Here is a 26,584-nt window from a genome sequence, read left to right as displayed (position 1 = left end):
AAGTCAGAATAGCACTCTTTCTAACTAAATGGAAATGGTACACGGTGCTGCTTCTAACTACGTTCACTTTTCCCATGGCTATAATATTTTCATTGCTATTCTCAATAGACTGATATGCTTGCGCTTATTTCGACACTTACTAAGAATTTCAAAGTATTTTGTTGACGAAATTGAGTATTACCGCGTATAAAACATAGTTATTGCGTACTTACGACAAATATTTTCAAAAATTTCCGGAGTTGTTTACGTATGGATGTAAACAAAACCACATTTCAAACTCACACTGACGTTAGTTTGACCGTCGGATTATCGAGTCAAAATTCGCTAATCCGGCTATAAATTTGTCGGATTAGCGGGGCGGTACTGTATATAATTCCTATATACTATATAATTCCTACAATTGCAAAACCTCGATAAACTTACTGTGTTCGCCGAAGTTTGCCGGTTTGATTGGTCAATGCAGTAGCTCGCATTCTATTGTATAGTCCTGCCATTCCGCCAATTCCTGCACCAATCATAGCAAACGAACCAATTTGAGAAAACGCTAACGCAAAGCGTTGTAGCTGCTTTGGATGCACCTTCCCATAAATTCCGGTTGGGCCTGCTGATAACGCGAGTCATAGTTGAGATACGGCGACAGGGTCTGTATTTGCTGAGATGGTAGCACTATTTATATTTTGCTATTATTTCTGGGAACGTACATCCTTCGTACCGTTCAAACGAGGCCCGTTCCGGAATGAATCCATATATATTGGTAGCGGTTCAATATCCTTGTTTTTTCTGAATTGGTGTCAACGGGTTGTGACTGATGGTTTGTTACGTTCCTGATCTTTAGAACGTCTAATAGAGCGTTCTTAGTTTTGAAGACCAATTGTTTTGTTATCGAAGGCCGACAGTCAATCTAAATGTGTAAACTTCACACAAATGAACTGATAAAAATATCACAGGTAATCGGGTTGCTGAGATTTACGCGCAAGTTAATTTCTAAATTCCTAGCAGAGCAAAAGGGACAGATAGAGTTTGAGAACCATATGGTTACGTGAGTTCCGTGAGATGTGCAAGGGACGAAATTCACTCGCTTCAAATGAATCTGGTCCCTAATATTTTATGCTTTTTGTTCTACGCGTGGTGTCTGTATAGTTTGTGCTTATACTGTGAGTATTTCCACCCCATCGACATCTCTATATCGAGCTGCAGTAAACGTCAGCGACAGCATGTCCGGGGCTCAAAATTTGACAGCGGGCCCAAATCAGACTGCTGGCAGTTGAGTGAAACGCAGTGCTGAATTGCTATCTCATTTTCGCACACACGAGATGTTGGTGGCGAGAACATGGTTGTCTGCCATGGGCTTGAGTATTTCTAACTAGTCGCATTTTTCTCCTAGATCGAGCGTGTATTTTTTTCGGTGTGGACAATGGACATGCCGTTCCGTTACGTTGCCATTAGCGATTACTGACGGTCAATTTGATTCCACCTTCATTCAACAACCGCGAATGACGGATCAAGAAGTCAGAAGTGTGGTAGATGACAAAACAAGAAAAAAGTCGAAAGCAAAGTAAGGTGGAAGTACTCGTGGTCGTGGTAGTCAATGTATTATTATTTATTTCTCCTCGAATTGAGCGATTAGGCTCCCTAAAGTTATTCATCAAATGAACCAGCAGTGTCCGCCGCCTAAAATTGTTAAGCAAATAAAACGATCGCTCAGCTAACATAATACGATCAGCAAACGGTGCCCGAGCCAAAAAAATATTCGTCGGTACGGTGGCCCAAGTCACCAGGTCGTTTGCATTTTTTTGGATTTAACCGCGGCAGCGATCGACCTGTAAGCAGACCGTGCTAGTATACGACAGCGCATAGCAAATTAACCATGGCCCGTGAACTTCCAGATCGTTGGTCGAAGTACAGTAAGTTTGGTCGTCGCGTCGATACGACATCCTTCGTTCCACTTAAAGTTCCTTTGAAAGAACAGTACTTTAGAAGTGGCAGAACCGGCAGAACAGAACGATTTACACCCAACGATGCAATTGAAGAAATACCCAACCTAGGCCTCGTAGTGGATCTAACAAATACAGCTAAATATTATAATCCGCAGGAATTTGAATCTAAAGGTGTTCAATATTTAAAAATCTACACCAAAGGTCACGATGTTCCAGATCGACATCTAATCGACAAGTTCATACGAAATGTGAAAAATTTTTTAGTCGCTGAAGAAAATAAAGATAAATTGGTTGGCGTCCATTGCACGCACGGGTTAAATAGAACCGGATATTTCATCTGTGCCTATATGATTTTGGTTCTGGGATATTCGCCAAAATCGGCCATATCTTTGTTTAACGAAGCTCGTACGCATAAAATGGAACGGGCGAACTACCTCAACTCTTTACTTCGCTTTATTCCTCTGGATTGTGGCAGACCGAACGGAAGTGTTAATAATCATCATCATCACCGTTCCGATCGATTTCAACCTTACCGACAAAACGACTCCAATCGACACGACAGAAGCAGACACAGATCTCGCAGCCCTCGTTATGCGTCTAGAGATGAGCATAAATCTTATCGTCAAGGATATCAGCATCGTCCCGCGGCATATTTCCGCTATGATAACTTTTCTAACACTAATGATGACCGAACAGTGAAGTACACTGTTGAAGGCAGAGATAGCAGGCCACCCAGGTTCGGACAAAGGTGGCAGTGAACGTAACATTATTGGTTCTAATGTTGTTTGATTAAGTTTTTTTACTAGTGTATGTGTCTTTAATAAGTAATAAAATCTTACTGTAATTAGTTGTCCCTGAAGAATAATAAATTTAATTAATAACAGCCTATCTTCATTTTTACTAGTGGTGTTATTATATTCTTGTTCTCTAACCGATGCAACTCATCGTCTACTGCGCTGTACATAGCCAGGGTGTCGATTTCCTGCAAAAACCTGGAAAATCAGGGAATATCAGGGAATTCATTTTTGGATCAGGGAAATCAGGGAATATCAGGGAATTCAAAAATTCAATCAGGGAAATTTTGGAATCAAATCAATTTTCGTGTAAAATATACGCAGATTGATCGGTTAAATTAAAACTTGTTACTTATCTAGTGGCGATTCGATTATCTTTCAGTTTGCCGTAAATTTTTATTTGTTTTGCGCCGTACAATTGGCAGACTTCACTCGCTGTAGCGCTCGAAATCGGCAATGACAGGCCTCGCGCACTTCACGGTGCAGACATCAATAGCACAAAGCAGACTGTTATTTACACGCGATCTACAGCGTTTTCACCAATTGCAGAATTTTACACTCAGAAGCACCAAGCATTGAACATCTTCCTTCAGTGTCCACGATTCATGTCTGTTAAGGGTTACCGGGAGCATTAACGTTCTGTAGAATTAGCGTTTATGCGAGTTGGCAACCTTCGGGACTGGTTCAGCTGGTTACGTAATACGCAGAAAGCTTACATGTTTCTCTGTTCTGACGTGATCCGCAATGAGCATGCGACTCTTGACCTGGTTCTTCTCATCTGTCATTTTCTGGCATTCGACATCAAACATGCTGTTACACTCACCCTTATTCTGCGAGGCGAGTGACGTGACTATTTGGAGTCACCGCGAATCAGGTGACATTTGTCACCTAGGTGACTCGCTTTGTCACCTAAGTGACACGGTCTGTCACTTAGGTTACAGGGGTTTCTTACCTAGGTGACTCGGTTGTCACCTAGGTGACTCGACTCGCCTTGGCGAGTCACGGCGAGTGACAATTGTCGTATTGAGTCACGTGACTCGCAGAATAAGGGCAACTCACCCTTATTCTGCGAGGCGAGTGACGTAACTAATTTGGAGTCATCGCGAATGAGGTGACAATTGTCACCTAGGTGACTCGCTTTGTCAGCTAGGTGATTCGCTTTGTCACCTAGGTGACACGGTTTGTCACTTAGGTGACACGGGGTTGTTACCTAGGTGACACGGTTGTCACCTAGGTTACAGCACCCAATTTGACTCGCCGTGGCGAGTCACAGCGAATGACAATTGTCGTATTGAGACACGTGACTCGCAGATTAAGAGTGATTGTTTTCCCCACGTCGTACCTATCACTTCCCTCGTAGTTGTCGGCGCCATGGCGGATCATCCACGGCCTACTTACGTCTTATTCCCTTTCTTCCTACTGTTCTGCGATTCGTTGATCAAGATTTCTGGTGTACTCCACTGCAACGTCATATGCCGTAAACCGCTAGATATTGAAATGCAACAACCTCTTAGTGCGAGCCTTCGCCGATTTCGATAACCTTGCGTGGATCTTACGACGAGATAGCGGTCAAAGTCGCTAAGAAAAGACTGTATATTGATGACTTCCAAAAAGTATTGACCGTTAAACAGGATCGATCTGGGAGCTAGAGTGTTGAATTTTCAAGTCGGGCGCACCCCATAAATCCTTTCGAACCTGTCATAGAATTCGTCCCTAGCAAAGCAAAGCAAAGTCTTAACCGTCACTAGACATTATCCTTCTTTATCGACAGACTTCGCAGCCGGCTTTTAGAGTACAGGAAAATTACGGGGTCAGTGCAACGATCCTACTGGTTCTGTCTAACAAAAACCGGCTAGCCGAGATTCGACCACAACTGGCTTGTTAGATCAGCATCGTACCTCGAAGCTAACTGGGCGGTTCAATTCGTCCCTAGTATCATCGAATTTATGATTTGTTGGTGACTATACGTTGATTAAGCTGTAGTTGAAGAATTTGCCTTAATTCTCAACACCCATATACGGTCATCGGACCGAACGGCCGGCCATCGAACTACCTTCTAGTCAATGTTGCTCTCAAGCCTCGATAGTTGCAATCAGAAATCATGACACACAGCTTTAGTCTTAACTTCGCATACTGTCCACCATTGAGGGTTAAAATATTTGCCATTTTGACATTTTCTAACAATATATATATAGCTAAAGTTTTGCCGTACCTCGAAGCCAGCAAAACGCACATTTTTGTACCAAAAATCTTTGGGGAATCATCACCTTAACCCCATACTTTTTGCAGTAAAGACAACAAGCTGAAAATTCCAGGAAAGTTTTGTTTTAGTTTAACTGAAAACCCACAGACATGTGTCCTCCTTCCAGCGGCAAAGTTACTAGTTTGAGCTGACTGAAAATTAGCAAGATTTGTTATGTTTACACGGCTGTAATTTTGTTGTATGTAACATCTAAGCTTTGTGCAAAAACAGGTCGATTAGATTATTTCTCAATCTTTGTTTCTTTGGATTCAAGTTGATACCTCAAACATAACTGTCCCTAGACTCGATAAAAGAGGGCTTTTTCGAAACGCTGGTAAGAAATAGGTTAAGAATCTTTGATATGTGTTCTTAAAACATGAAGAAATCTAGCTTTAGTTTTCAGCAGCTCGCATAAGCCATGCTAAAGGGTTAAAAACTTAAGCCAGAAATCGCCCATATAAGCTTGATATTCGAGTTTTGAGGGTCAGGGAAAAATATTTGAAGCATCAGGGAAAATCAGGGAAAGTCAGGGAACTTTATTTTTGGATTTGAGTCGACACCCTGATAGCGTACGCCACCGGACGTTTAGGACGAAAAACTGGCATTTGATCTGGCTTTAGTTCGAGCTTCACTGTAGTTTTTATACATTTACCTAGCTCGGTACTACAAACTTGTGGATACTGAGCCTTAAGACGATCCGCTAAGGATGGAGAAACGGAAACTACGTTGCAAAATGCATTCATCGGAACCGAATCTAGATGGAATGCCTCGATTAAGTCAAGTCAAGATATGTAAATCTTTTTCCGCGACGAAAATCGTGCCTACGTGTGTTACCCCGTTAACACTTATTGAACAGTCGAACTGTGACACCAGCTTGAGTGGGTCACCTGAGGCTGCTTTGGCATTCACTGACGGTGGCTTTACTTGCGGTCGTCCTAGCTGCTTCCATGTTTGCACGGATATGACACTAATGTCTGAAGCGGTATCAAACTGCATCCGAACGGACACACCATTCAACATAACGGGAATAACCTTTCTTCTACCCCGCACCATGTCCACTGATACTCGGACGGTCTTCGTATCTACCGCCACGCGCTGGAATTTCCGTCTGTAGTTCGGACGACTTTTCCATGCACTTCCGCAATAGCCTTCTTTGTGGCCGTAACGCTTGCAATAAGAACACTGATGATTTCTGTACGTACGGTCCGACTAAAATGCATTAACATGCATGTCCAACATGGACCAGTTGGCTTTTTCTCCATACTGGACGAATGCTGCTTCGGCAAATTGTCCTTCGCTACCGACTGTTTTCGGAACTTATGGAATTTCTGTTGTCTTCCGCTGATCACGTTGACCGCATTCAACGCGCAGTTTCCTTCTTACTCCATACCGAATACAGAACTCAAATCCCAAAAGATAATTGATTTTATTAACTGTGAGTACCGAATTGGGTACAGCATTACAACTGTCTAGCGCAACTTAATCAATGAATATGACCAGTCCGTAAACTATGTACAGCAATGGAAGCCCGCCCCAAAAGACGATAATTAAGGCTGCCACAGTGGCCTTTCAACGCAATGTCATTCTGGCATACAAACAAGGGCCTCACTACCTAATCTGCGAACTGTAACGCCGGTTCTGTACAGTCAAGTGAGGAGCGAACGATTTATGGTGACGGTCAGAGGGTAAAATCGAGAACGACGCTTCGATCAACTCGACTTCTCCGCTGTTACTTGCAAAAGTCCAGAATCCTACCGTTCGTGTTACGTACATTGCATGTTTGCTGCAATCCACTCTTATTTTTACGTTTCTTAGGTACAGAAAGCGAACACGGTCCTTAGGGACAGGAAGACACCCTTTTTTTTGTCGGAAGATCTGACCACTGCGACCATTATTTTGATCTATTGTGGTAGCACTTTGGTGTCGTATAGGTTTTCAAGGCGTTGCACTATGGGCAAAAACGAGAGAAAAAACGGACTTATAAAATGCTGGTGATTTTCTGTAAAATTTTCCGGAGAATCGTGTGGTGCCCACCCCTTTCCTGTTTATCATCGGGAAATGCCCCGTTTTACTAATTTTCCCCTATTTTTAATATTTTTTACCCTTATCGGACTGTTCCAACCAAGGCTTTGAGAAAACAAAACTTAAAAACCTAATAATTCTGTGTAAAAAAAGGCGGCAGAATCGAAAAGGGCTTATCTCATTTAGTTTAAAGTACATTATTTTTCTTTGGTTGAGCTCCCGTTATCAAACCGACCATACCAAACGGGAATTCAACCAAAAAAATTAATGTGCTCTAAAATAAATGAGATAAACCCTATTCTATTCTGCGGACTTTTTTACACAAAATTAGTAGATTTTTGCGGTTTGATTTGTCAAAACCTTGCTTGGAATAATCCAATAAGAGTGAAAATGTTAAAAATAGGGGAAAACGTGCAAAATGGGGCACTTTCCGATGACAAACAGGAAAGGGGTGGGCACCACGCGATTCTTAATCTACGCGATTCCGTATCTTAATTGGGTCCGTTTTTTCTCTCGTTATTGCCCATAGTGCAACGTTTTACAGCAAAGTTTCGTTAATTGGTGGTTCGTTAATTGGGCGGTTCGTTAATTGGGTGTTCGCTAATTGGGCTATGTGACAACTTGAATGTCAAAATTGTATGGAATTTTCGAGTTTTGAAATTTCTAACAACTATCAGTCGGCCCAATTAGCGAATCAGCTAGAGTGCAGTCGCGGCCCAATTAACGAATTCAGGCTGTATTCGAAATCTTTCTAACTTATATGTGATATATTGTTACAGTACGAATGATGAAGTTCATACAAGCAAACCACTCCATTTCCGTCAAGAGGCGAATTATATGGACAGACAGTTCGGTTGTGCTTTCGTGGATTCGTGCAGATCCGAGAAACTATCGACCGTTCGTGGCGAACCGAGTCGGTGAAATCCTCGAAAACACGGTAGTCGACGAATGGAGGTGGGTGCCGTCGGAGTTAAACCCCGGAGTTAATGATCCAAAGTTCTTCAGTCTTCCGGAACAAGAGTGGCCGAGTCCTGCGGATATTATTGTAGACACAGTTGAAGAAGGCCGGCCGTCAGTTCTCTTCCATGCCAATTGGATTCCAGTGATCGATTGCTACCGGTTCTCTAAATGGGAAAGGCTGCAACGTAGTTTGGCCTGTGTGCTGCGATTTATTTCTAACACGAGAAAGAAAGGAGAAAAAAGCTCTGGGCAACTGACATAACCATAGCTGTATGCCGCCGACATCGTGATCCTCAAGCAAGTACAGATGGAAGCCTTCGCGGATGAGCTGGCGACACTAAGAAATAATAAAACATTACCGGAGGACCAGAAGCAATCAATCGAGAGATCAAGCACAATTTATCAACTGATGCCGATGATGGATGAACAGAGATTGGTGCGGCAGAACAGTCGTCTTGCAGCAGCGAAACATCTACCCTACAGCGTCCGTTTTCCAATCATCTTGCCCAGAAAGCATCGATACATCGAGCTACTTGCTGCGCATTATCATAGCCTTTATCGTCATGCGAACTTCGAAACTGTGGTGAACGAAATTCGACAACTGTTCGTTGTACCAAGACTTCGATCCGTAGTGAAAGCTGTTGAACGAAATTGTCAACTTTGTAAAGTTCGGAAAGCACTTCCGACAGTTCCCCCGATGGCACCATTGCCATTCGCATGATTAGCTGTACATGATGGTGCATTCAATTACGTCGGAGTGGACTACTTCGGGCCGCTGCTAGTTAAACAGGGCTGCTCGAACGTAAAAAGGTAGATAGCGCTATTCACCTGTCTGACAGTACGCGCTGTTCACCTTGAAGTCGCATACAGCTTGTCCACATCGTAGTGTATCTCCTGCATTCGGCGTTTCGTCTGCCGTCGTGGAGCACCCAGAGAGTTTTTTAGCGACAATGCTACAAACTTCCACGGAATCGAACGGCTGCTCCGGAAACAAATCAACGTGGGGATATCAGCAACATTTACTAACGCTAATACAAAGTGGACCTTTATTCCACCTAGTGCTCCAAACATGGGCGGTGCCTGGAAGCGACTGTTCCGCTCAGTAAAGACTGCGATTGGGGATGCATATGCCGAGGGAAAGCTTAATGACGAGGATTTGCAAACTATGATCGTAGAGGCAGAAGGAATTGTAAATACCAGACCAGTTACGTACCTACCACTTGATTCTGCGGAATCTGCATCACTTACTCCAAACCATTTTTTGATCGGTAGCTCCAATGGAGTCAAGCAACCAACCGTGCATACTGTGCCTCAGCAGGGAGCATCTCTGGAGTCTTGACATCATATCCATCGCCAACTCAACCAGTTCTGGCAACGTTGGCTGAAGGAGTTCCTTCCAGTAATCCGAAAACAACCCGAATGGTTTGGTGAGTCTCGACCCGTAAAAGACGGAGACCTGGTATTGATAGTGGACGAAGGTAAACGAAATGGATGGATGCGAGGGACGGTGATCGAGGTGATAAAAGCGTCGGATGGCCATGTGCGACAGGCTTTAGTCCAGACCGCTGGAGGTGTCTTTCATCGACCAGTATCTAAACTCGCAGTACTCGATGTTAACGGTAACAGTGAGGTCATCGGACCCCGACCAGTGAGGTAAACTAATAATATAAATTATAAAGCTAAATGTTGAATACTTAATACTAAATTATGAACTATATTAATGCTACAGAATGAAAGTTAACCTACGCTGTTAACTACCAAATTGGAAGGAAAAACGAAAGAGCCACCGATTTGTATGTACACTTAATACTATAGATTAAACCTAACAACTAAACTATGTTAAACTTAATAGATTTCAAGCACTCATTCATCGGAATAAAGCTGTTCATTTAACCAGTGCGGTGACTTTCAATTTGGTGGTACAACAGTTAGGTTTTTCGCTTTAGAAACTTTGGCCAATATGCAGTCCACCGGAAAAGTGACGATTTCTATATTGGTTTCTACATCAATGTGTTTCACCAATAGGCAATCTATGTATTTGAAATGCAGGTGTATGTTTAACTCGTTGAATCAACGGATATTTCTTATGATACATCATTTTATGTAATATGAACGCGGCTTTCACGAGAAGTTGATGTGAATATCAGATATTAATGATTAGCAGTAGCACCAGGCGAAAATCTAAGTGATTTCCACATTGATCGCACGTATGTATTTTCTTCGGTGTTGGACGACAGTCGAATTTTTGTTTGGTCATGCTTCTCGTGCTTCTCACTAATCTCACTCTCGAGCGTATACTCACGGTACCGGTATTCTCATCAACTCCGGACTGTGTGGCATGATTCATTCATGTTTCGTACGGTGCTGCGGTCGGCAGAACAGGACAGAGTGCTCTCGTTATCTGCCTTACGCAAGTGGTAATTTATATGCCTAAAAAGGAAACGTCGTCGTGTTTTTTTCTGTCTGCAAGTAACCACCGGGTCGATCAGAAGCAAAGGCAAGCGTTATTCTGCGTGTGATTTTCTTGTGTAGATTCGCGAAATAGTGAGACGCTGGTGACAGATTGTGCAGTTTTCTTACCGTGGCCGGATCTGATCTGATATCAGCGATTAGCGGTTGTTCTTGGTTCGAGAGTTGGTGACTTAACGGTGAATTTTTGTCTTTTCGGATACTTTGCTTGATTAATAAGGCAGTGTTACGCTTTCGTTGCTGTCCAGTTACGGGATACCTTAGGAGCGATGTCCTACTCGAATAGTAAGTATTCATGATTGCCAAATTTGGTCATATTCAGTGAAACGAAACATTGACATTGTTCAAGTGAGAAGGGGAACCAACACCCTAATGCTACCGGCACGGTAATTACTGTGCAATGAGTCACACTTTACTTTGTCTGATAGGCTCTGTTGCAACTGAATTTGGATCGAAGCATAGAAATTCCCGCAGTAGAAAGTTACGCACGGCACGGAGGCACGGCGAAAGCGACCGAAAGAAAGAAAAGTCGCCCAAATGGCTGATGATAGATACCTATTCCGCCATCGCAGAATGCGTTGATTGAAAATTCCTCTCATACCCCTCTCAAAAGCAGGCAGACTGCATGCACTTGTTCTATTCTTTCCGCTTTGTTTTACCTTTTTCCGACCAACTATCGTAACGAAATCGGAGCAAACGCTGCAAAACAACGCACTGTGTGTGGTTGCTCCCTACCGTGATGGCAATAGTTTCGGAATAGTAACAACAACATCAGCTGCATAGTAGGCGGAAGCATCGAGCGAGCAATGCCTACCGTCCATGAGTGAGATTTATAAATAAAACTCCACTCGAACCACCGGCCTTTCTTGGATCTGCCGCAGCATTTCTCCCGAGCCGGCTAATCGAACATTGTTGGGCAAATTTTCGTTCGGCCGAAGCGACATATACCTATAGCTATCTACTGCATTTAATATAGAGCGAAAAGGAAAAGAAAAAACAACAAGTCGCGGTGGCCAGCGATAAATTTGGAACATGGTGTTACAGCATTTCTGTTTGGACCTGGGTTGGGGAAAAACGAGAGGGACGTAAGGGGGAATCGCAGAGCTGCGCTTCAATTGCAGGCTGGCCGATGCTTAACGAGGCTTATCTGATAAAACTAGACGAGCTCAGCTCAGCTCAACTCGACGGAAGCGGGAATGACAACAGCATGCGGAAAGTTTGATTTCACTTTTTAAATTATTGCAAATGATAGATGGGGGCTTTTTCTATTGTTGGAATCACACCCCAAATCGGGGACAGTCCAAGTTGATAAAAATTCCTTATAAAATAAAAAAATAAGTTGCACGCATGAAAATTAATATTCGTTTTACATTTCTCCATCTCTTGAATCAGAATTCATCTACGCGACGCTCCCACGAACGCAGCGCGGTCAGCCGATTGTACTGGGAGGCGACCCGAAGGGGAAGAACTTTCTTTACACCAACGGGCACTCGGTTATCATTCGGAACATCGACAATCCGGAAATCGCCGACATCTATACGGAACACTCGTGTGCGGTCAATGTGGCCAAGTACTCGCCCAGTGGGTTTTACATAGCCTCCGGCGATCAGTCGGGAAAGATCCGCATCTGGGACACGGTCAACAAGGAGCACCTGCTGAAGAACGAGTTTCAACCGATCGGTGGTCCGATCAAGGACATCAGCTGGTCGCCGGACAGTCAGCGGATTGTGATTGTCGGTGAAGGTCGGGAACGCTTTGGACATGTTTTTATGGCTGAGACGGGAACTTCTGTGGGCGAGATCTCCGGTCAGTCGAAACCGATCAATTCGTGTGATTTCCGGCCGGCAAGACCGTTCCGGATTGTGACGGGTAGTGAAGATAACACGATTGGTGTGTTTGAAGGACCACCATTCAAGTTCAAGATGACCAAACAAGACCATACCAGATTCGTACAGGCGGTTCGCTATTCCCCGAGCGGTCATCTGTTTGCCTCGGCTGGTTTCGATGGCAAAGTTTTCCTGTACGACGGAACAACGTCAGAGTTGAAAGGTGAAATTGGATCACCCGCGCACGGAGGTGGTGTCTACGGAGTTGCCTGGAAACCGGATGGAACTCAACTGCTCACGTGCTCTGGCGATAAAACGTGTAAACTATGGGACGTGGAAACACGTACTCTTGTCACCGAATTCCCTATGGGAACAACGATCGATGACCAGCAGGTATCCTGCCTGTGGCAGGGAAATCATGTCCTGTCGGTTTCGTTGTCCGGCTTTATTAACTACCTCGACGTTAACAATCCCACCAAACCGTTACGTGTGGTCAAAGGCCACAACAAACCCATCACTGTACTGAGCTTGAGTGAAGATCGTAGCACGATTTACACCGGCAGCCACGATGGTGCGGTTACCAACTGGAACTCAGGTTCGGGTTCGAATGATCGCGTTGCCGGTGCTGGTCACGGCAATCAGATCAATGCCATCTGCGCCGCAGGCGACTACGTCTATACAGCCGGAATCGATGATTCGATTAAGCAAATTACGATCGAAGGCAACCGATATAGTTCAGTGGAAGCGAAATTGAGCTGTCAGCCACGTGGCATGGACATCCTGAAGGAAGGCAACATTATAGTGGTCGGTTGCGTGAAGGATGTTACCGTACTGCAGGACAACCGGAAGGTTTCCACTATTCCTATTACTTTCGAATCCAGCAGCGTTAGTATCAATCCGGAAACGTTGGATGTTGCTGTCGGAGGCGATGACAGCAAAGTGCATATTTACAGTCTAACCGGTGGAACGCAGTTGGTTCCGAAGCTGGACTTGGATCATCTAGGTCCGGTGACCGACTGCAAGTATTCGCCCGACAATAAGCTGCTGGTTGCGTGCGATGCCAACCGGAAGGTTATCCTGTACAGTGTGCCGGAGTATAAGGTAAGGAATGCAGTGAGTTCTGTTTTGCTTGCCAATCTATATATTTATATTTGAGCGTTTATTTTTTATCGTTTTAAAATTTTTCTGAATCAAGAACTTTATAAATTTTAACCATTTATTTCTAGTTTGTATACTGAATTTTACTAAAGTAGTTTTATCAGTGGTTTTGTTTTTTAATTAAAAGTCAACAGATCTCTCTTTCTTGCTGACTGCTTAAGAGCTAATAGCTAGAATTCGAGGAAATAAATAAGCAAAATGAAACGGTCCGAGATGGCTACCTTGTGGGACTCCGGAAAAGCGATGAAAGCCGGTGAGATGAATCCATCAATAGATACATTAATGAGAGATGGTTTGACAGATACGATTTAAACCACTGGAGCAGTGGCCCTCCAAGGCCGAGTTTGTCCAGTTTAACGATAGCGATTTGATGATTCAGCTTGTCTTAACCGGTGGAGAGATCCACGTTTGTCTGAGAACGGTCGTTAAAGCAATCCGTTACGTAGGTAGGGAGTGTTAGTTGTTTGGTAGACGTTGAGCGCTTGGGCATAAATCCGTGTTGCCCGTCGGGGATGTATTGTTGGACGAATGAGGAAATTGGCACGAATACTACGGTCATAGAATCGTCAATAGTCAGGCTAGTGAGAAAATCGCCTAAATTTGGAACGTTGGAACGCTAGCACTAGCACAGTGAATACTTCTGTTTCGGATAGCCTTCCGTCGACAAAGAAGCTGGACAATTTTCACGAGAACAGTTGACAAACCATACCCAATTTGATCGCAGTGTCGTTTCCAAGAAACGTGGCTGATGGAAGACCATCGTCTTTCCGTTTCCAGAACGAATTAGGATTACGCTTCAGTTTACGCTCAACGTTGTTTAAGTATTTACGGAAGCAGTATTGGGCAAACTTTTTGGAACGCTTGTTGAGAGTCAGATAGAGGTTTCGCTGTGATTGAGTTTTATACCTTGAGTACCTCCTGAAAGTAGCCTGTTTTTCGGATTTAAGGCGACGTAGCATAGCGTATATCCAAGGCAGGTGCGGCTGTATGCGTTTCGTCCTTCTCGGCAGGTGGAGGGGTCCGGGGTTTCATTCCAGTGGATTGTTTGTGTCTAATAAACTTTGAATCGCGTTAAAATCGCACGGTTGAGATTGTAATAGATGGACAGTTGTATATCGGTCATTTTGCATGGTGCATATTAATGAATCGGAACTAATAGGGTGGATATGATGGAGAACATCCCTAACGAGTGGAGCAGCCGCCAACATACATTCTGCAGCCTTTTCATCGGAGATTTTGTAAATTTGCTGCACAGTTACTGTACTAGTACTATAACGGTCGAATATTTCGGTGGTGATCGGCGGAAGAGTTGAAGAACTCGAGTCGAGAAATAGATTAATCTCGGGAAAATTGAGCAAATCGTCAGAGGCGGAGGCTGGCGAGGAACTTACGGAGACCGATGCCGTATGAGCCTTGAGTGCCAAACTATGAGCCAACCTAGCTCAACAGGTAACTAATCATTGAGTTCCAAGACGAGTTGGCGCCGCCGTTCATTGATTTGCGACTGTTGTGCGCCCTCCGGTCACAGCGGAAGACATCGGTGTTCGATCCGAAGATTTGTGTGGAGGAGGTTCGCTCGTCGAGCCAGGTCTCAGCTAAAACAATTATAGCCTGTCGACACGCACTAGCAGATAGTCGTGGACGCTTGCGTTTATTCCACCGATATTCTGGTGTGGATGTTGTGCTAGACTTCATGCGTACTGTTCGGTAACCGGTTTGACGATGAGTTAAAAACGGGAAACGTATAAACGGTGGGGTCCTAATTGGCGGCAATACATCGTCCAGGTGGATGTTATTATCTACGTTGCTAGTTAAGACAACTCCGCGATTCAGCTCTGAAGCTGAATGGCACGATGGATGGCAGTTTGAGAGAGCGCTGGGAACGGACACTCGATGACGAGGATGTCGGATAGCGAAAACATCAGGAAGCGAGAATGGACTTTAAAGTCGGTATTTGCCCGAGACCCCTCATCGCCGGTACCGATCACAGGAACGGAACGTCTCTGATGGCAGCGACAGCGATGATGTAATCGACGGGACAGCGATGCTCGACTGTGGCAGACGGGTTGAGGGTTTCCATACTACTTTTTGGCCGTTGATGGAGAAATAGAACCCGTAGGCGAATCATCTTCCAATGGTCCAGTGGTCGTTAGCCTAAAAGCGCAGTACTCATCAGCAGAGCATAAGCGGGGACAAGAATAATATTTGTACTGTACTTGTCTTGACGAGAAAGGTGTACTAGCGGCTTCGGAATCTTTGAAAGCTGCCAAATGCGTTGGCTGTTAACTAGAATCGCTGTTAGCTTCACCTTGGTTACCAGCGATCGAAGAAACCACGTAGCTTGATCGGTCTCGGGGCCGCTCTACAGTCGAATGCACTTAATCCCTTTTTTTTTCTTTTTTTTTTTTTTTTAACGAGTAGGGAAATCTGCTATCAGACACCTGAGAAGACAGCTCAGGGAGTGGGGTTTGGTATCCCGTGAAGATCGTGAAGATCCAGACCCACTAAAACCCTACTCGAGTCTCCAGCCTCAATCCCCCCTGGAACCACCTTATCGGTATTACTTCAGGGAGGGGCTATTGTGCTTAACGCACGCTCTTAGATAACTACTGGACTATGGTAGTTAGGCTGTTTATTCGCCGTTGATCGGCTTTCCAGCGGTTTTGTAGCTCAAGTACGATCTGGGTAGCAGCCGCATTGACCGCACCCCAGACGTCCGAGCTAGAACACATCCTTTGGACTAAGTTATCCGGAGTAGTGTCCTGTCCGCTAACTGCCATCATGTTGCTTCTCACGCCCTCGAAACGAGGGCATATGAAGAAAGCATGTTCTGCAGTTTCCTCAACGTCCGCGCATTCGGGACACTCGGGGGACTCCGCATGCCCAAATTTGTGCAGATACTGTCTAAAACAACCATGCCCTGACAGAATCTGTGTCAGGTGGAAGTTGACTTCGCCATGACGCCTGTTGACCCATCCGGATAGTTCCGGGATAAGTCTATGTGTCCACCGGCCTTTTGTGGAATCAGACCATGCCCGCTGCCATGTGATCATCGAGGCCGATCTTGTGGTACTCCGTATGCCTCTAGTTCCACGTTGGTTGAAGCACTCTACGTCCTCGCTCATGATGATACCAATAGGCATCATACCCGCTAAGACGCAGATTGCGTCATGTGAAACTGTGCGGTACGCACTCGCCACTCTTAAGCACATGAGACGATAGGTGCTTTCCAGCTTGGCTAGATAGCTTTTGGTACCTAACGCCGATGACCACACCGGCCCGCCATACCTGAGTATGGACTGGACCACGTTAGCTAAAAGCCTTCGCTTGCTGCCATATACCGCAGAGCTATTAGACATCATACGAGACAATGCCGAAATAGCTGTGGAAGCCTTCTTGCAGGTATAGTCGACGTTGCTCCCGAACTTGAGCTTGTCGTCGACCATGACTCCAAGGAGTTTTAAGAACCGCGTTGACGAAATAGTGCAGTCCCCGACACTGATATTTGCTTGCTGCACCGACTTGCGGTTGTTAACCACGATAACCTCCGTTTTATGATGCGCTAGGTCCAGTTTCCTGGATCGCATCCAATCTTCAACAATGCTTATAGAGTGGGCAGCCGTCAACTCAACCTCTCTGATAGATTCACCGTAGACTTCCAAGGTGATATCGTCCGCAAAGCCGACAATCGCCACCCCTACCGGAAACTTTAGCTTCAACACCTCGTCATACATGACGTTCCACAACACCGGGCCCAGTATGGAACCTTGCGGAACCCCTGAGGTGATTGGAACGCATTTCTGACCCTCCTCCGTGTTGTAGCATTGCACACGATTCTGGAAATAATTTTCCAGAATTCTGTACAGCGACACCGGCACTTGGACGTTCCGAAGCGAGCTGGCTATGGAGTCCCAGCTAGCGCTATTAAACGCATTTCTCACGTCGAGCGTGACAACTGCGCAATAACGAATACCTGTCCTCTTGGGCTGGATTGCCACCTCGGCTGTCTTAGTGACAGACAAGATGGCATCCACCATAGATTTGCCTTTTCGGAAGCCGAATTGGTTCCTTGACAGACCGTTTGTACCCTCCGTGTACTGTACGAGTCTGTTAAGGATAACCCTCTCCAGCACCTTGTCGGCAGTATCGAGTAGACAGATTGGCCTATATGACGAGGGGACACCCGGAGGTTTTCCCGGCTTCGGCAATAGGACCAGGTTCTGTCGCTTCCATCTGTCCGGGAAGTGGCCAGCTTCCAGGCATCTATTCATTACTGCCCCGAATAATTCGGGAGCCTCTAAAATAGCCGCTTTAATGGCCATATTCGGGATACCGTCTGGCCCCGGTGCCTTGCTCACCTTTAGGGATTTAGCGATATCAATGAGTTCCTCGTTCGTAACCGTCACTTCCTCCCCGACCTCCAAACCGCCGTCGCCCACGTTACTTTGGATGTTCGGCTGGGAGGCCGACCATCCTACGCTATGGTCTGAGATACTGGAACGTCGGCCGTGGGACGACTCAGCGGCCTGGGGCCAGGGCCTTGGCTCGTGGCGCGGAAAGAGGCCCTCGATGATCCGCTCCAGCATCTCTGGCGATTGCTCAGCGGGCGCCATCACACCCTTGGTCTTTGCCATTACGACTCTGTAGGCATCACCCCACGGGTTCGCATTGGCACTAGCACATAACCTTTCAAAGCAGTCTCGTTTACTAGCTTTTATCCCGCTCTTAAGCGCTGCGCGTGCAGCAACAAGTGCTACTCGACGTTCAGCCCTGCTTTCATCCGAACGAGCTCTTTGCATAATTCTCCTCGCACGAAAGCACGCTCCGCGGAGTTCCGCAATTTCATCTGTCCACCAGTAAGCCGGTGACCTGCCATACCTAGGACGACCTTTCCTAGGCATGGTAGCGTCACATGCTCGCGACAGTACCTCAACCAAATGATCAGCGTTCGGATCGGGCATACCGCGATCACCGCACTCTCTCCGGATCGCTTCCACAAATACTTCGGGATCGAAGTATGATGTCTTCCATCCACGGGTGGTTGGAGTGTTGGCCCTACTCGCCGCCTGCCGCCTCGTTATCTGACCGACACCATAGCGGACCGCCTGGTGGTCACTGTGAGTGTAGCCATTATCTACCCGCCAGTCTCCTATCAGACCAGGACCAGTCACGTCGATGATAGACTCCGCACTTAATCCCTCGATTTGACCAGGAGGTATTGCATTCCAAGCAGTTAGCTTGGCGCCAACGCATGATAGTCCACTGGGAGTGATGCAACAATAAATAGTGATACCGTGTGCGTTAATTTAGACGCTAGGAACTCTCTCAGTGTGGCTTTTCCGCCACCGATGACACCGATCTGGATTTATTATCAGAATGTAAGAGGTTTAAGGACCAAACTTGACGATATCTGTCTGGCATCTTTTGACTGCAGCTACCACGTAATAATGCTAACGGAGAACGTTGTTGCGAAAGCAACCAAAGACTTTTTCGAATTTTCGACCGTTGATTGTAGCAATATATGGGTGCAGACGAGGGTTAAATATTTGCTAATTTGGAATCTTTAGGATACCGTTTTACTGTTACTGACTCTTTCGCGGTCAAACGTAAACTCTATTTTGATTTAAGCAGAGGAGCGTTTGGTGCGAAAAATGCTAGACTGAATACTAGGAAAGTTTCGACCTCGAGTACTAATCGAGAAATTGTGGGTTGGAGTCCCACTGCCACAAACTAACCCAGTATTTTTAGCCGCAGTTCGAAACTTTCCCAGTATTCAGTCTAACATTTTTCGCACCAAACGCTCCTCTGCTTTAATAAAAAAAATCTTTGGAATAGTCAATCAGCTTTTATAAATTATATAGCGAACGTGCCCCGAAGATACCGAAACGATTGAATGTAAAATAGCACTTTTATGAGCGATATCGCACTTATCAATTGGACAATTTTCCTTGCAATTTGCAATATAATTTATAAAAGCTGATTGACTATCCTAGATTTTTTTTCGATTAAAGCAGCGGAGCGTTTGTTGCGAAAAATGTTAGACTGAATACTGGGAAAGTGGATTTGGATGGTTCAATTTTCCTTGCAAGTACCAATATGTTAACATGTGCCGTGAGCAGTAACATTTAAGACGGCTAGTTTAACCGCTGGTCTCTCGAGTATTCCGGTAGCTGTTACTTTAATGCGGTAACTTCAATGATTCGTCTTTTTGGCTACGAATTTCTGGGCGGATTTTGGTCGATCACGATGACAATGTCTCCTTTCGCTAATGGTTTTCCCGGTTGGAACTACTTGGGAACTAAATGGGTTGCCGAGTATCTCCCAACCAACAGTACCGGTAAGGGTTGGGAGATACTCAGCAACCCATTTCGTCGGTCGGTGTTCAGTAGGGTTTAACATGTTCAGGGTCTTTTTTATTGACTGGATGAGTCTTTCCCAGTATCCTCCAAGGTGTGGTGCCGCGAGACAGTTGATAGACCATCTGATATGGTTGCTTACGAAGCTCTCGATTGCCCTGTTTTGGTGCATATTTTCCAGTGACACTCGTGATTCACGAGCACCTAAAAATGTGTGCCACGGTCGCTGATTATTTCTAGTGGCGAATAGCGAGTCTACAGGATTCAGCCGACAGTGAGTGGACGATTTCGATGTGTACTGCTCTGACGGTCATACACGTTATCAGTTCGCCCCATCGTTACTCATCGTCTCATTATTCTGTGGCCTACCATTACCTGTATGGGCCTGAAATAATCGATGCCGACATACAAAAAGAATCTAGTAAATGCTTTCAGATCGAGGTAGAACCGAGGTCAGATTGTTTAATGGGCCATTTGTCTTTAGATTCCCATAGAAATTGGGAACCTCGAAACCAGCAACCTTCAGACGACAGATTGGGTAATCATTTTCATTTTGTGGCATCATCGTCTACGCTATTTTTAGTTGGAATCTAATTCCATTCTGCAGCTTCCGTATTCTCCAGTATTTCAGTTATCCGGCAGCCGAAAAATTGGCTGTATTTACGGTGATCAGCACTCAGCTAGCGTATCAAGTCCTGCGAATCTGACCAGAGGAACTTCTGAGCTGACTTCAGCTTAAAGGATTCCGTTAAGCAACGTGCGAGGCGTATACTAAGACGAGGAATTGAGACGATCCGCACTGGAGCGACTGCCTGCCCGTGAATGTATTCTGCCCGCTTCTCTAACTTTCCTTGTTCAGCTTCTGACTCTACGCTGGTTACCGTATCATTGAACGATGGTTCATGAACGATGGTTTCTCTATCGTCCTTGGAAACTGCTCTTCGAAGGGTTGAGCATTGAGGTTCTTTACAAAGTGTGTGCAACTTGGAGAACAGGTTGCTCCAAATATCATCACAACCATGGCATAGACATCCGGATCACGACTCACGCGTTTCTTAGTTGCATTTTACAAGAATACAATGTTCTAGGCAATTATCGAAGCACTCAAAATACACGTTTTTGCAGAAAACGGCAAATCTCTTGGACTTTTACTTGCTAAGTTATCTCATATTCAAGCTTTATTTTTCCTTAACGTCACGGACCAAAAGCGTTAGCTTTGTAAGGAAAGGTCCTAGAGATTGGCAATCTTTTGCAAAAACGTGTATTTTGAGTCTTTCAATAATTTCCTAGAACCATATATTCTTGTAAAATGCAGCCAACAAAAGCTAAATATGAAAAACTAATTTTTAAGGAATTTCCAAGGAAAATGCTCTATAGCTCTGCTTTTGTTAGAGATAGAAATGTCATTTCTGGTGCAAAGTTGTTTGCCTTTATATTTTCTATAACTTTACCGAAGAAACCAAATGTCCTAACATAAAAGAATCATAACATAAAAGAATCGGGCCGATAGCGAACGCGAAACACATAAAACGTATGCTTGCCGTACTCTTATTTGGATGGTTAAGGACAAGCGAAACCCATACAAGTTCATAGTACTTCTTGACTTAAGCTTTAAGATGAAGCACTGATTTCATAAAAAAATCCACTTGCCCCATTTTACCCCATGGGTTCGTGAAGTTATGGAAATTTAAAGTTTGAATATATGATAACTTAGAAAGTAAAAGTCCCAGAGCTTTGCGGTCTTCTGCAAAAACGTGAATTTTGACTGCTTCGATAATTTCCTAGAACAATGTGTTCTTGTAAAATGCAACTAAGAAAAGCTGAGATAGAAAGATAGAAATTTTATTTCTTCAGCAAAGTTGCTTGTTTTTACATTATTTACAACTTTGCCGAAGAAACTATGTCTAAATATCGTAACACAAAAAAGTTATTTTTTTTATTTTCACTATAGTAAGCAATGACGAACTTTCGACTGTTTTACATTAAGGGGGTATTCATACGAACAAAAGTGCGGAAGACCATAAATGATAAAATGAAAGCAAAAGACGCTAGGAAAAAAGTCCCACTATTCGCGCTCTTTGACCACTGTACTCTCCATGATTGTTGCACTTATTAAAAAAAGCACTTACGTTACTGGACCAAATGGGATCCTTGCTGTTATTTTTTGTCGTTGTGCTAACGCATTTGCTGAACCATTAGCCTTCTTTTTCAACCAGTCATTCGAACGACGAGAACTTCTTGCGAGCTGGAAGCTGTCAGACATGTTTCCCATGTATAAAAGTAGTGATCGTCGTCGCGTCAGGAATTACCGTGAGATTTCCAGCCTTTCCGCTGCTTCGAAACTGTTCGAACTGTTCGGTCAAAACCTACAAGCCACGAAGTCATATATTTCTTCTGATCAGGCAGGTAGATCCGTAATCACGAACTTGTTAGACTTCATTTCTACTTGTTCAACGGCTATGGAAGGCAGAGCGCAAATTAATATCATCTATGCGGTTCTGAAAGCGGTTTTCGACAAAATTGACCATAAAGTATTACTCCGTAAATTGTTGCGAATGGGAGCAGCGGGCAGACGAGTATCGTGTTTTTCTTCCTATCTAACTGGAAGAACGCTGCATGTCCAGCACGACCAAAGCGTTCTCTTTACCATTCGTTAATACGTCTGGCGTTCCGCAAGGGAGCAGTTTGGGACCACCTTTGTGTGTTATTCCCTTCAATAATGTTGTAATCTCGCTGAATTATAGATGGAAACTGCCTTCATTTGCAAATGTTGCTAAATGTGTGCGTCAAGTGATGTTAGCTGAACAAACTCGTTGTCAGTATTGCACAATGATTATCAAATCGACTGTACTATTCTCAACCGAGCGGACGGATCTTGGTATTCTACTGGATCCTAAGCTTACCTTCCATGTGCATTACATGTCTACATTACTGAGATAGTTCGCCTATTTACTTCTGTCGAATTCGTGTTCGAATTTGAAATGTCTGCATCCTAATTTGCTAACCGAGTGAAAAGACTGAATATCATTCAATATTCATTATTATTTAGTATGCACTATTCATTAAGACAAAATTGTCAGCTTAATTATAATAAACAATCAAATTCAAAATTCCAAGACAGTAATGCAGAAAATTATTTTTCTAATTTTCAGCCTGCGCACAACAAAGAATGGGGCTTCCATAATGCACGCGTCAATTGTGTGTCCTTTTCGCCAAACTCGCAACTGGTGGCCAGCGGTTCGCTCGACACGACCATCATCATTTGGTACGTGAACAGTCCAGCCAAACATACCATAATCAAAAGTAAGTACCCAAACGCGTACAAGGTGTTTCAAACGGGACATTTGTTGTTGTAACTTTTCCATTTTACTTTCGAAACAGATGCCCACCCGCAGTCGCAGATTACCGGTCTGGTTTGGCTCGACAACGAGACGCTGATTTCGACCGGTCAGGACTGCAACACCAAGGTATGGCACATCGAACCGACTGCCTAGGACGGACTGCCCTAAAATGCGGAAAGCTTAATAATATCATGCAGGAATATTGTCTTGTCAAACACCGTAAGTTTTGCACTATATTTTCCCCTTCTCCCCCCTCTACTCTCGTTTGTTTTCCTATTATTACTGATGAAAATAGTTTAGCTGTGTATTTAGAGGATGCAGTGCATTTAATAGCCGCCGCAAGGAATAAAACAATAATTTTGCTGCTGCTGATGTTGTTGAACGAAACTCGGTAGAGAAAAATAGACAGGATAAAACACAGGCTTAAAATTCTAGAAGTCAGTTGATTGAATACGGCAGTGGGACAAGAATGAAAGCAGTAAATTTGTTCGTTTTTAACTGTAAAGTTGTTTTCGTTTTTTGTACGTTCAATTAGGGTAATCAGTCTTCCACCCAGTTTTAAGTTACAATTTTTAACAGTATCCTTCGCAACCATTGTAACCTTATTGAAGCAAACAAACCAAAACTGATTTTTCGTTGTTTTTTGTGTGATCTCACTCTTCTTACGCAGTGCTGTTGTCAACTGAACTGTTTTTTAAGTTTCCTGTTGTTCGTATTATTTATGAAACTTGCCCAGCACTTTGGCGAAACGTACTAACCGTAGAAATATTTAGCCAGGTTTGATCCTATTCAGACTTAAGAGATTTTGGATAACTTTATACAAGTAAAACTACGAAGGCTGAACAGCGGGTGTGTTAACACACCCGCTGTAATCCTGGAAAGAAAACACATTGTGTAGAAGCAATCGAAACATATTTATAAAAATAATTGATGAAAAACAAAACAAAACCAATCAATTGTTTATTTAGTGTGGATTGTTCGGATCGTATGATGACCGGTCGCCCTTCGGATAAATATTTTTCATCTTTATTCCGTTCATTTCGAATCAAAGAACCTAGGCGTAAAACAACATTAAGTAACATGTCGCATAGGAGGACTAATTTTCTACCCAAAAAAATACCTTTAACTGCATACCAAATTACCTATAGCTTTCGTGGTCCAAAATAGTGTAGCTTTTTTTCTGCGTTCCCTATCTTGAGTGCTGCGAAAATAAAATGCTTAAGCGCGAAAGTAGTTGGAAGCGATTGCACTGTACTAATTTCTTAATCTTTTTTTTTTGTACAAACTGGCTTAACTTACTCAACATTACACCGAATAGTCTTACTCGCTAAAATTCATTTCACTTATTAAAAGAATAGTTAAAATTTGATTTTTTCGTATCCTGTTAGCCGTTTAATAGCAGAAGCGTATGTTGGGGAATCAAAATTTACCTTCTTTTGTTTCTTTTTTTTTAATGCAATTTATCTATAAGCTACACTCATTTAAATGCTTTCGGTTGTTCCGTTTATTAGTTTACAGACGGTTTTTAGCCCGTTTTGGGTGTTTGTTGTTGTCAAACCTTATTTACATAATATGTTCATTCAATTCCATCTATATTTGGTTTCAACACAATTTTTGTTTGGTCAATCAAACTCTATACTTTTACAGGAGTAATGCCTATGATGCGTTGTGACAATGCACACAGAATTCAAACTTACAAATTCTGTGATGGTAAAAAGGTGCACGTCTGGTAGTTTTTTTTATGTAGAATATGTATCACCCGCCGAATTTTTGAAAGTCAGGAACGAACAGCTGTATTGTGCATTCCATCAGGTTATACTAAAGGTATGGACTAAGGAGGAACCTACGAACTGGTTGAAAGGTCTCATGTGCCCTATTTAAAAAGGGGCCACCGACTCGAATCCAGCAATTATAAAAACTCTATTTTGCATACAACTCTGTACTCTCCCGCATCCAGTTTCCCCGACGGACCTAATGTTCATGGCGCACGGTTCAGTTAGGCGAATCGAGCAGTGGCGGACACTAGCGCGCCCGGACACAAACGAAAGGTGCGGCAGCCGAGCTTTCAGAAAAAGTTTTAGTCTGCAAAAACGGAATAATCGCAGGATGACGAATATATTATTACTCAGCACGAAAATACTGACCGCTTGGATTCAAAACTCAGAACTTTCGAAAAAAAAACTAGATTTGAAACTGAACACGATCACTTTGATTTAATTTACGACGATTCTGCAATCTTAAAACTTGTACGATTCTCGAAAAATGCGACGCTTTCCTCTGGTCCTATGTCTGTGACTTTGGAACCCGATCCGTGCATTTTTGATTTGCTGATGAAGCGTGTTCTTATCGACTGGGAGCAGTGGAAGGTTGTCGAAGCGATAACAGCCTTCCGATGTTTTAACTGTTCGGAATACGGCCATAAAGCATCCGCATGTAGCAAATCCCTTTGCTGTCCCAAGTGTGCTGGACCCCACGATGCCAAGGAATGTTCGGCTGGTTTTGTGAAGCGCGTTAACCGTGACCAGCTTAATAAACGACGAAACGCTCCTGACGATAACCTTGTTGATATCTCCTGTGGTGCTTGGAGTATTGATTGCCCGCTTAACATGAAAAATTTGAAACGGGCCCGACAGAGGATTGACTATTCGACATAGCAATCAACATCGACGAGTTCCGGAGAACGAATTAGAGATTACTCACCGATTTGTAGGATTAATGATGCAGTTGCATACCCTGCTCCGAAACTTGGCTGAATGGCCAAATTTGCTCACCGCAGTTGTTTGGAACCAGTTACAACGTCTATCGCAACGATCGTGACCCGGAAAGAACTGGAAAAACAAGAGGTGGTGGTGTACTGATTGCCCTTTCCAACCGTATCAGCTCTTCAAGAACTTCTATTAATGTGGAATGTGAAATAGAACAGTTGTGGGTTGATATTGCTGCAGGTTGTCGAACTATCTACCTTGGCGCTGTGTATCTTCCACCTAATGTCTCGAGCTCCATTATTGCGATGGAAAAGCATATCAATTCCGCATTAGCAGTGTCTGAAAATCTACAATCTACAATCGGCGACTTTAATTAGCCGAGCATGTTGCGGAAATGTGCTCATAATGGAAAATTGTATGTCGATTCTGAATACTCCGCATATACTATAGCTAACTCAGCACTAGTGGATGGAATGACAGTGTTGGACATGGAGCAAATAAACCAAAGCCGAACATTGGATCTTGTTTTTGCTAACGGAAGCTCAATCAATAATACTGTGATATAGCTGAAGCAGCTGAACCTTGTAGTGTAGTATTCGAAGCATATGAGTCGGCGGCGAATATGGTATCGTTACCATGCGGAAATAATAAACAGTCACTTTACTTCAAGCAGTACTCAAGAGGACAGGACACTACATTGGCGACGAGGAAGAACTTCTGAAGAACTCAGAAGTTGACAAGGACATGAAAATGGTAATGGTATACATTCTTTGA

The 26,584-nt window shown here is 43.9% G+C and overlaps 2 protein-coding genes across 3 annotated transcripts; both read left to right on the top strand.

The window, feature by feature from the left end:
* The first annotated feature begins 1,568 nt into the window (after positions 1-1,568).
* On the top strand, positions 1,569-2,788 carry LOC128743261 (RNA/RNP complex-1-interacting phosphatase homolog). The gene has a single exon (XM_053839807.1). The coding sequence runs from the start codon at positions 1,868-1,870 to the stop codon at positions 2,693-2,695; it is 828 nt and encodes a 275-aa protein (XP_053695782.1). The 5' UTR covers positions 1,569-1,867; the 3' UTR covers positions 2,696-2,788.
* A 7,639-nt stretch (positions 2,789-10,427) lies between these two features.
* LOC128741830 (actin-interacting protein 1) lies at positions 10,428-24,043 on the top strand. Of its 2 annotated transcripts, XR_008412232.1 has the most exons (5): positions 10,428-10,709; positions 11,817-13,351; positions 22,917-23,067; positions 23,146-23,324; positions 23,401-24,043. XR_008412232.1 is itself a non-coding variant. In XM_053837914.1 (4 exons), the coding sequence occupies exons 1-4, from the start codon at positions 10,694-10,696 to the stop codon at positions 23,256-23,258; spliced, it is 1,815 nt and encodes a 604-aa protein (XP_053693889.1). In that variant the 5' UTR covers positions 10,428-10,693; the 3' UTR covers positions 23,259-24,043. The 2 variants fall into 2 exon arrangements, 1 of the variants encoding a protein (XP_053693889.1); XM_053837914.1 differs by having other exon boundaries at positions 23,146-24,043.
* Positions 24,044-26,584: the final 2,541 nt, after the last annotated feature.

Source organism: Sabethes cyaneus, chromosome 3, assembly GCF_943734655.1.
Source record: "Sabethes cyaneus chromosome 3, idSabCyanKW18_F2, whole genome shotgun sequence".
Lineage (NCBI taxonomy): Eukaryota > Metazoa > Arthropoda > Insecta > Diptera > Culicidae > Sabethes > Sabethes cyaneus.
The sequence above is the reverse complement of the archived record's forward strand: the minus strand, read 5'-3'. Positions and strand labels throughout refer to the sequence as shown.

Coding starts and splice junctions, on each gene's coding strand:
- LOC128743261 (XM_053839807.1), top strand. CDS start 1,868: ATGGCCCGTGAACTTCCAGATCGTTGGTCGAAGTACAGTAAGTTTGGT.
- LOC128741830 (XM_053837914.1), top strand. Junction 13,352..22,916: donor ACAGTGTGCCGGAGTATAAG/GTAAGGAATGCA, acceptor TCTAATTTTCAG/CCTGCGCACAACAAAGAATG. Junction 23,068..23,145: donor CAAACATACCATAATCAAAA/GTAAGTACCCAA, acceptor CTTTCGAAACAG/ATGCCCACCCGCAGTCGCAG.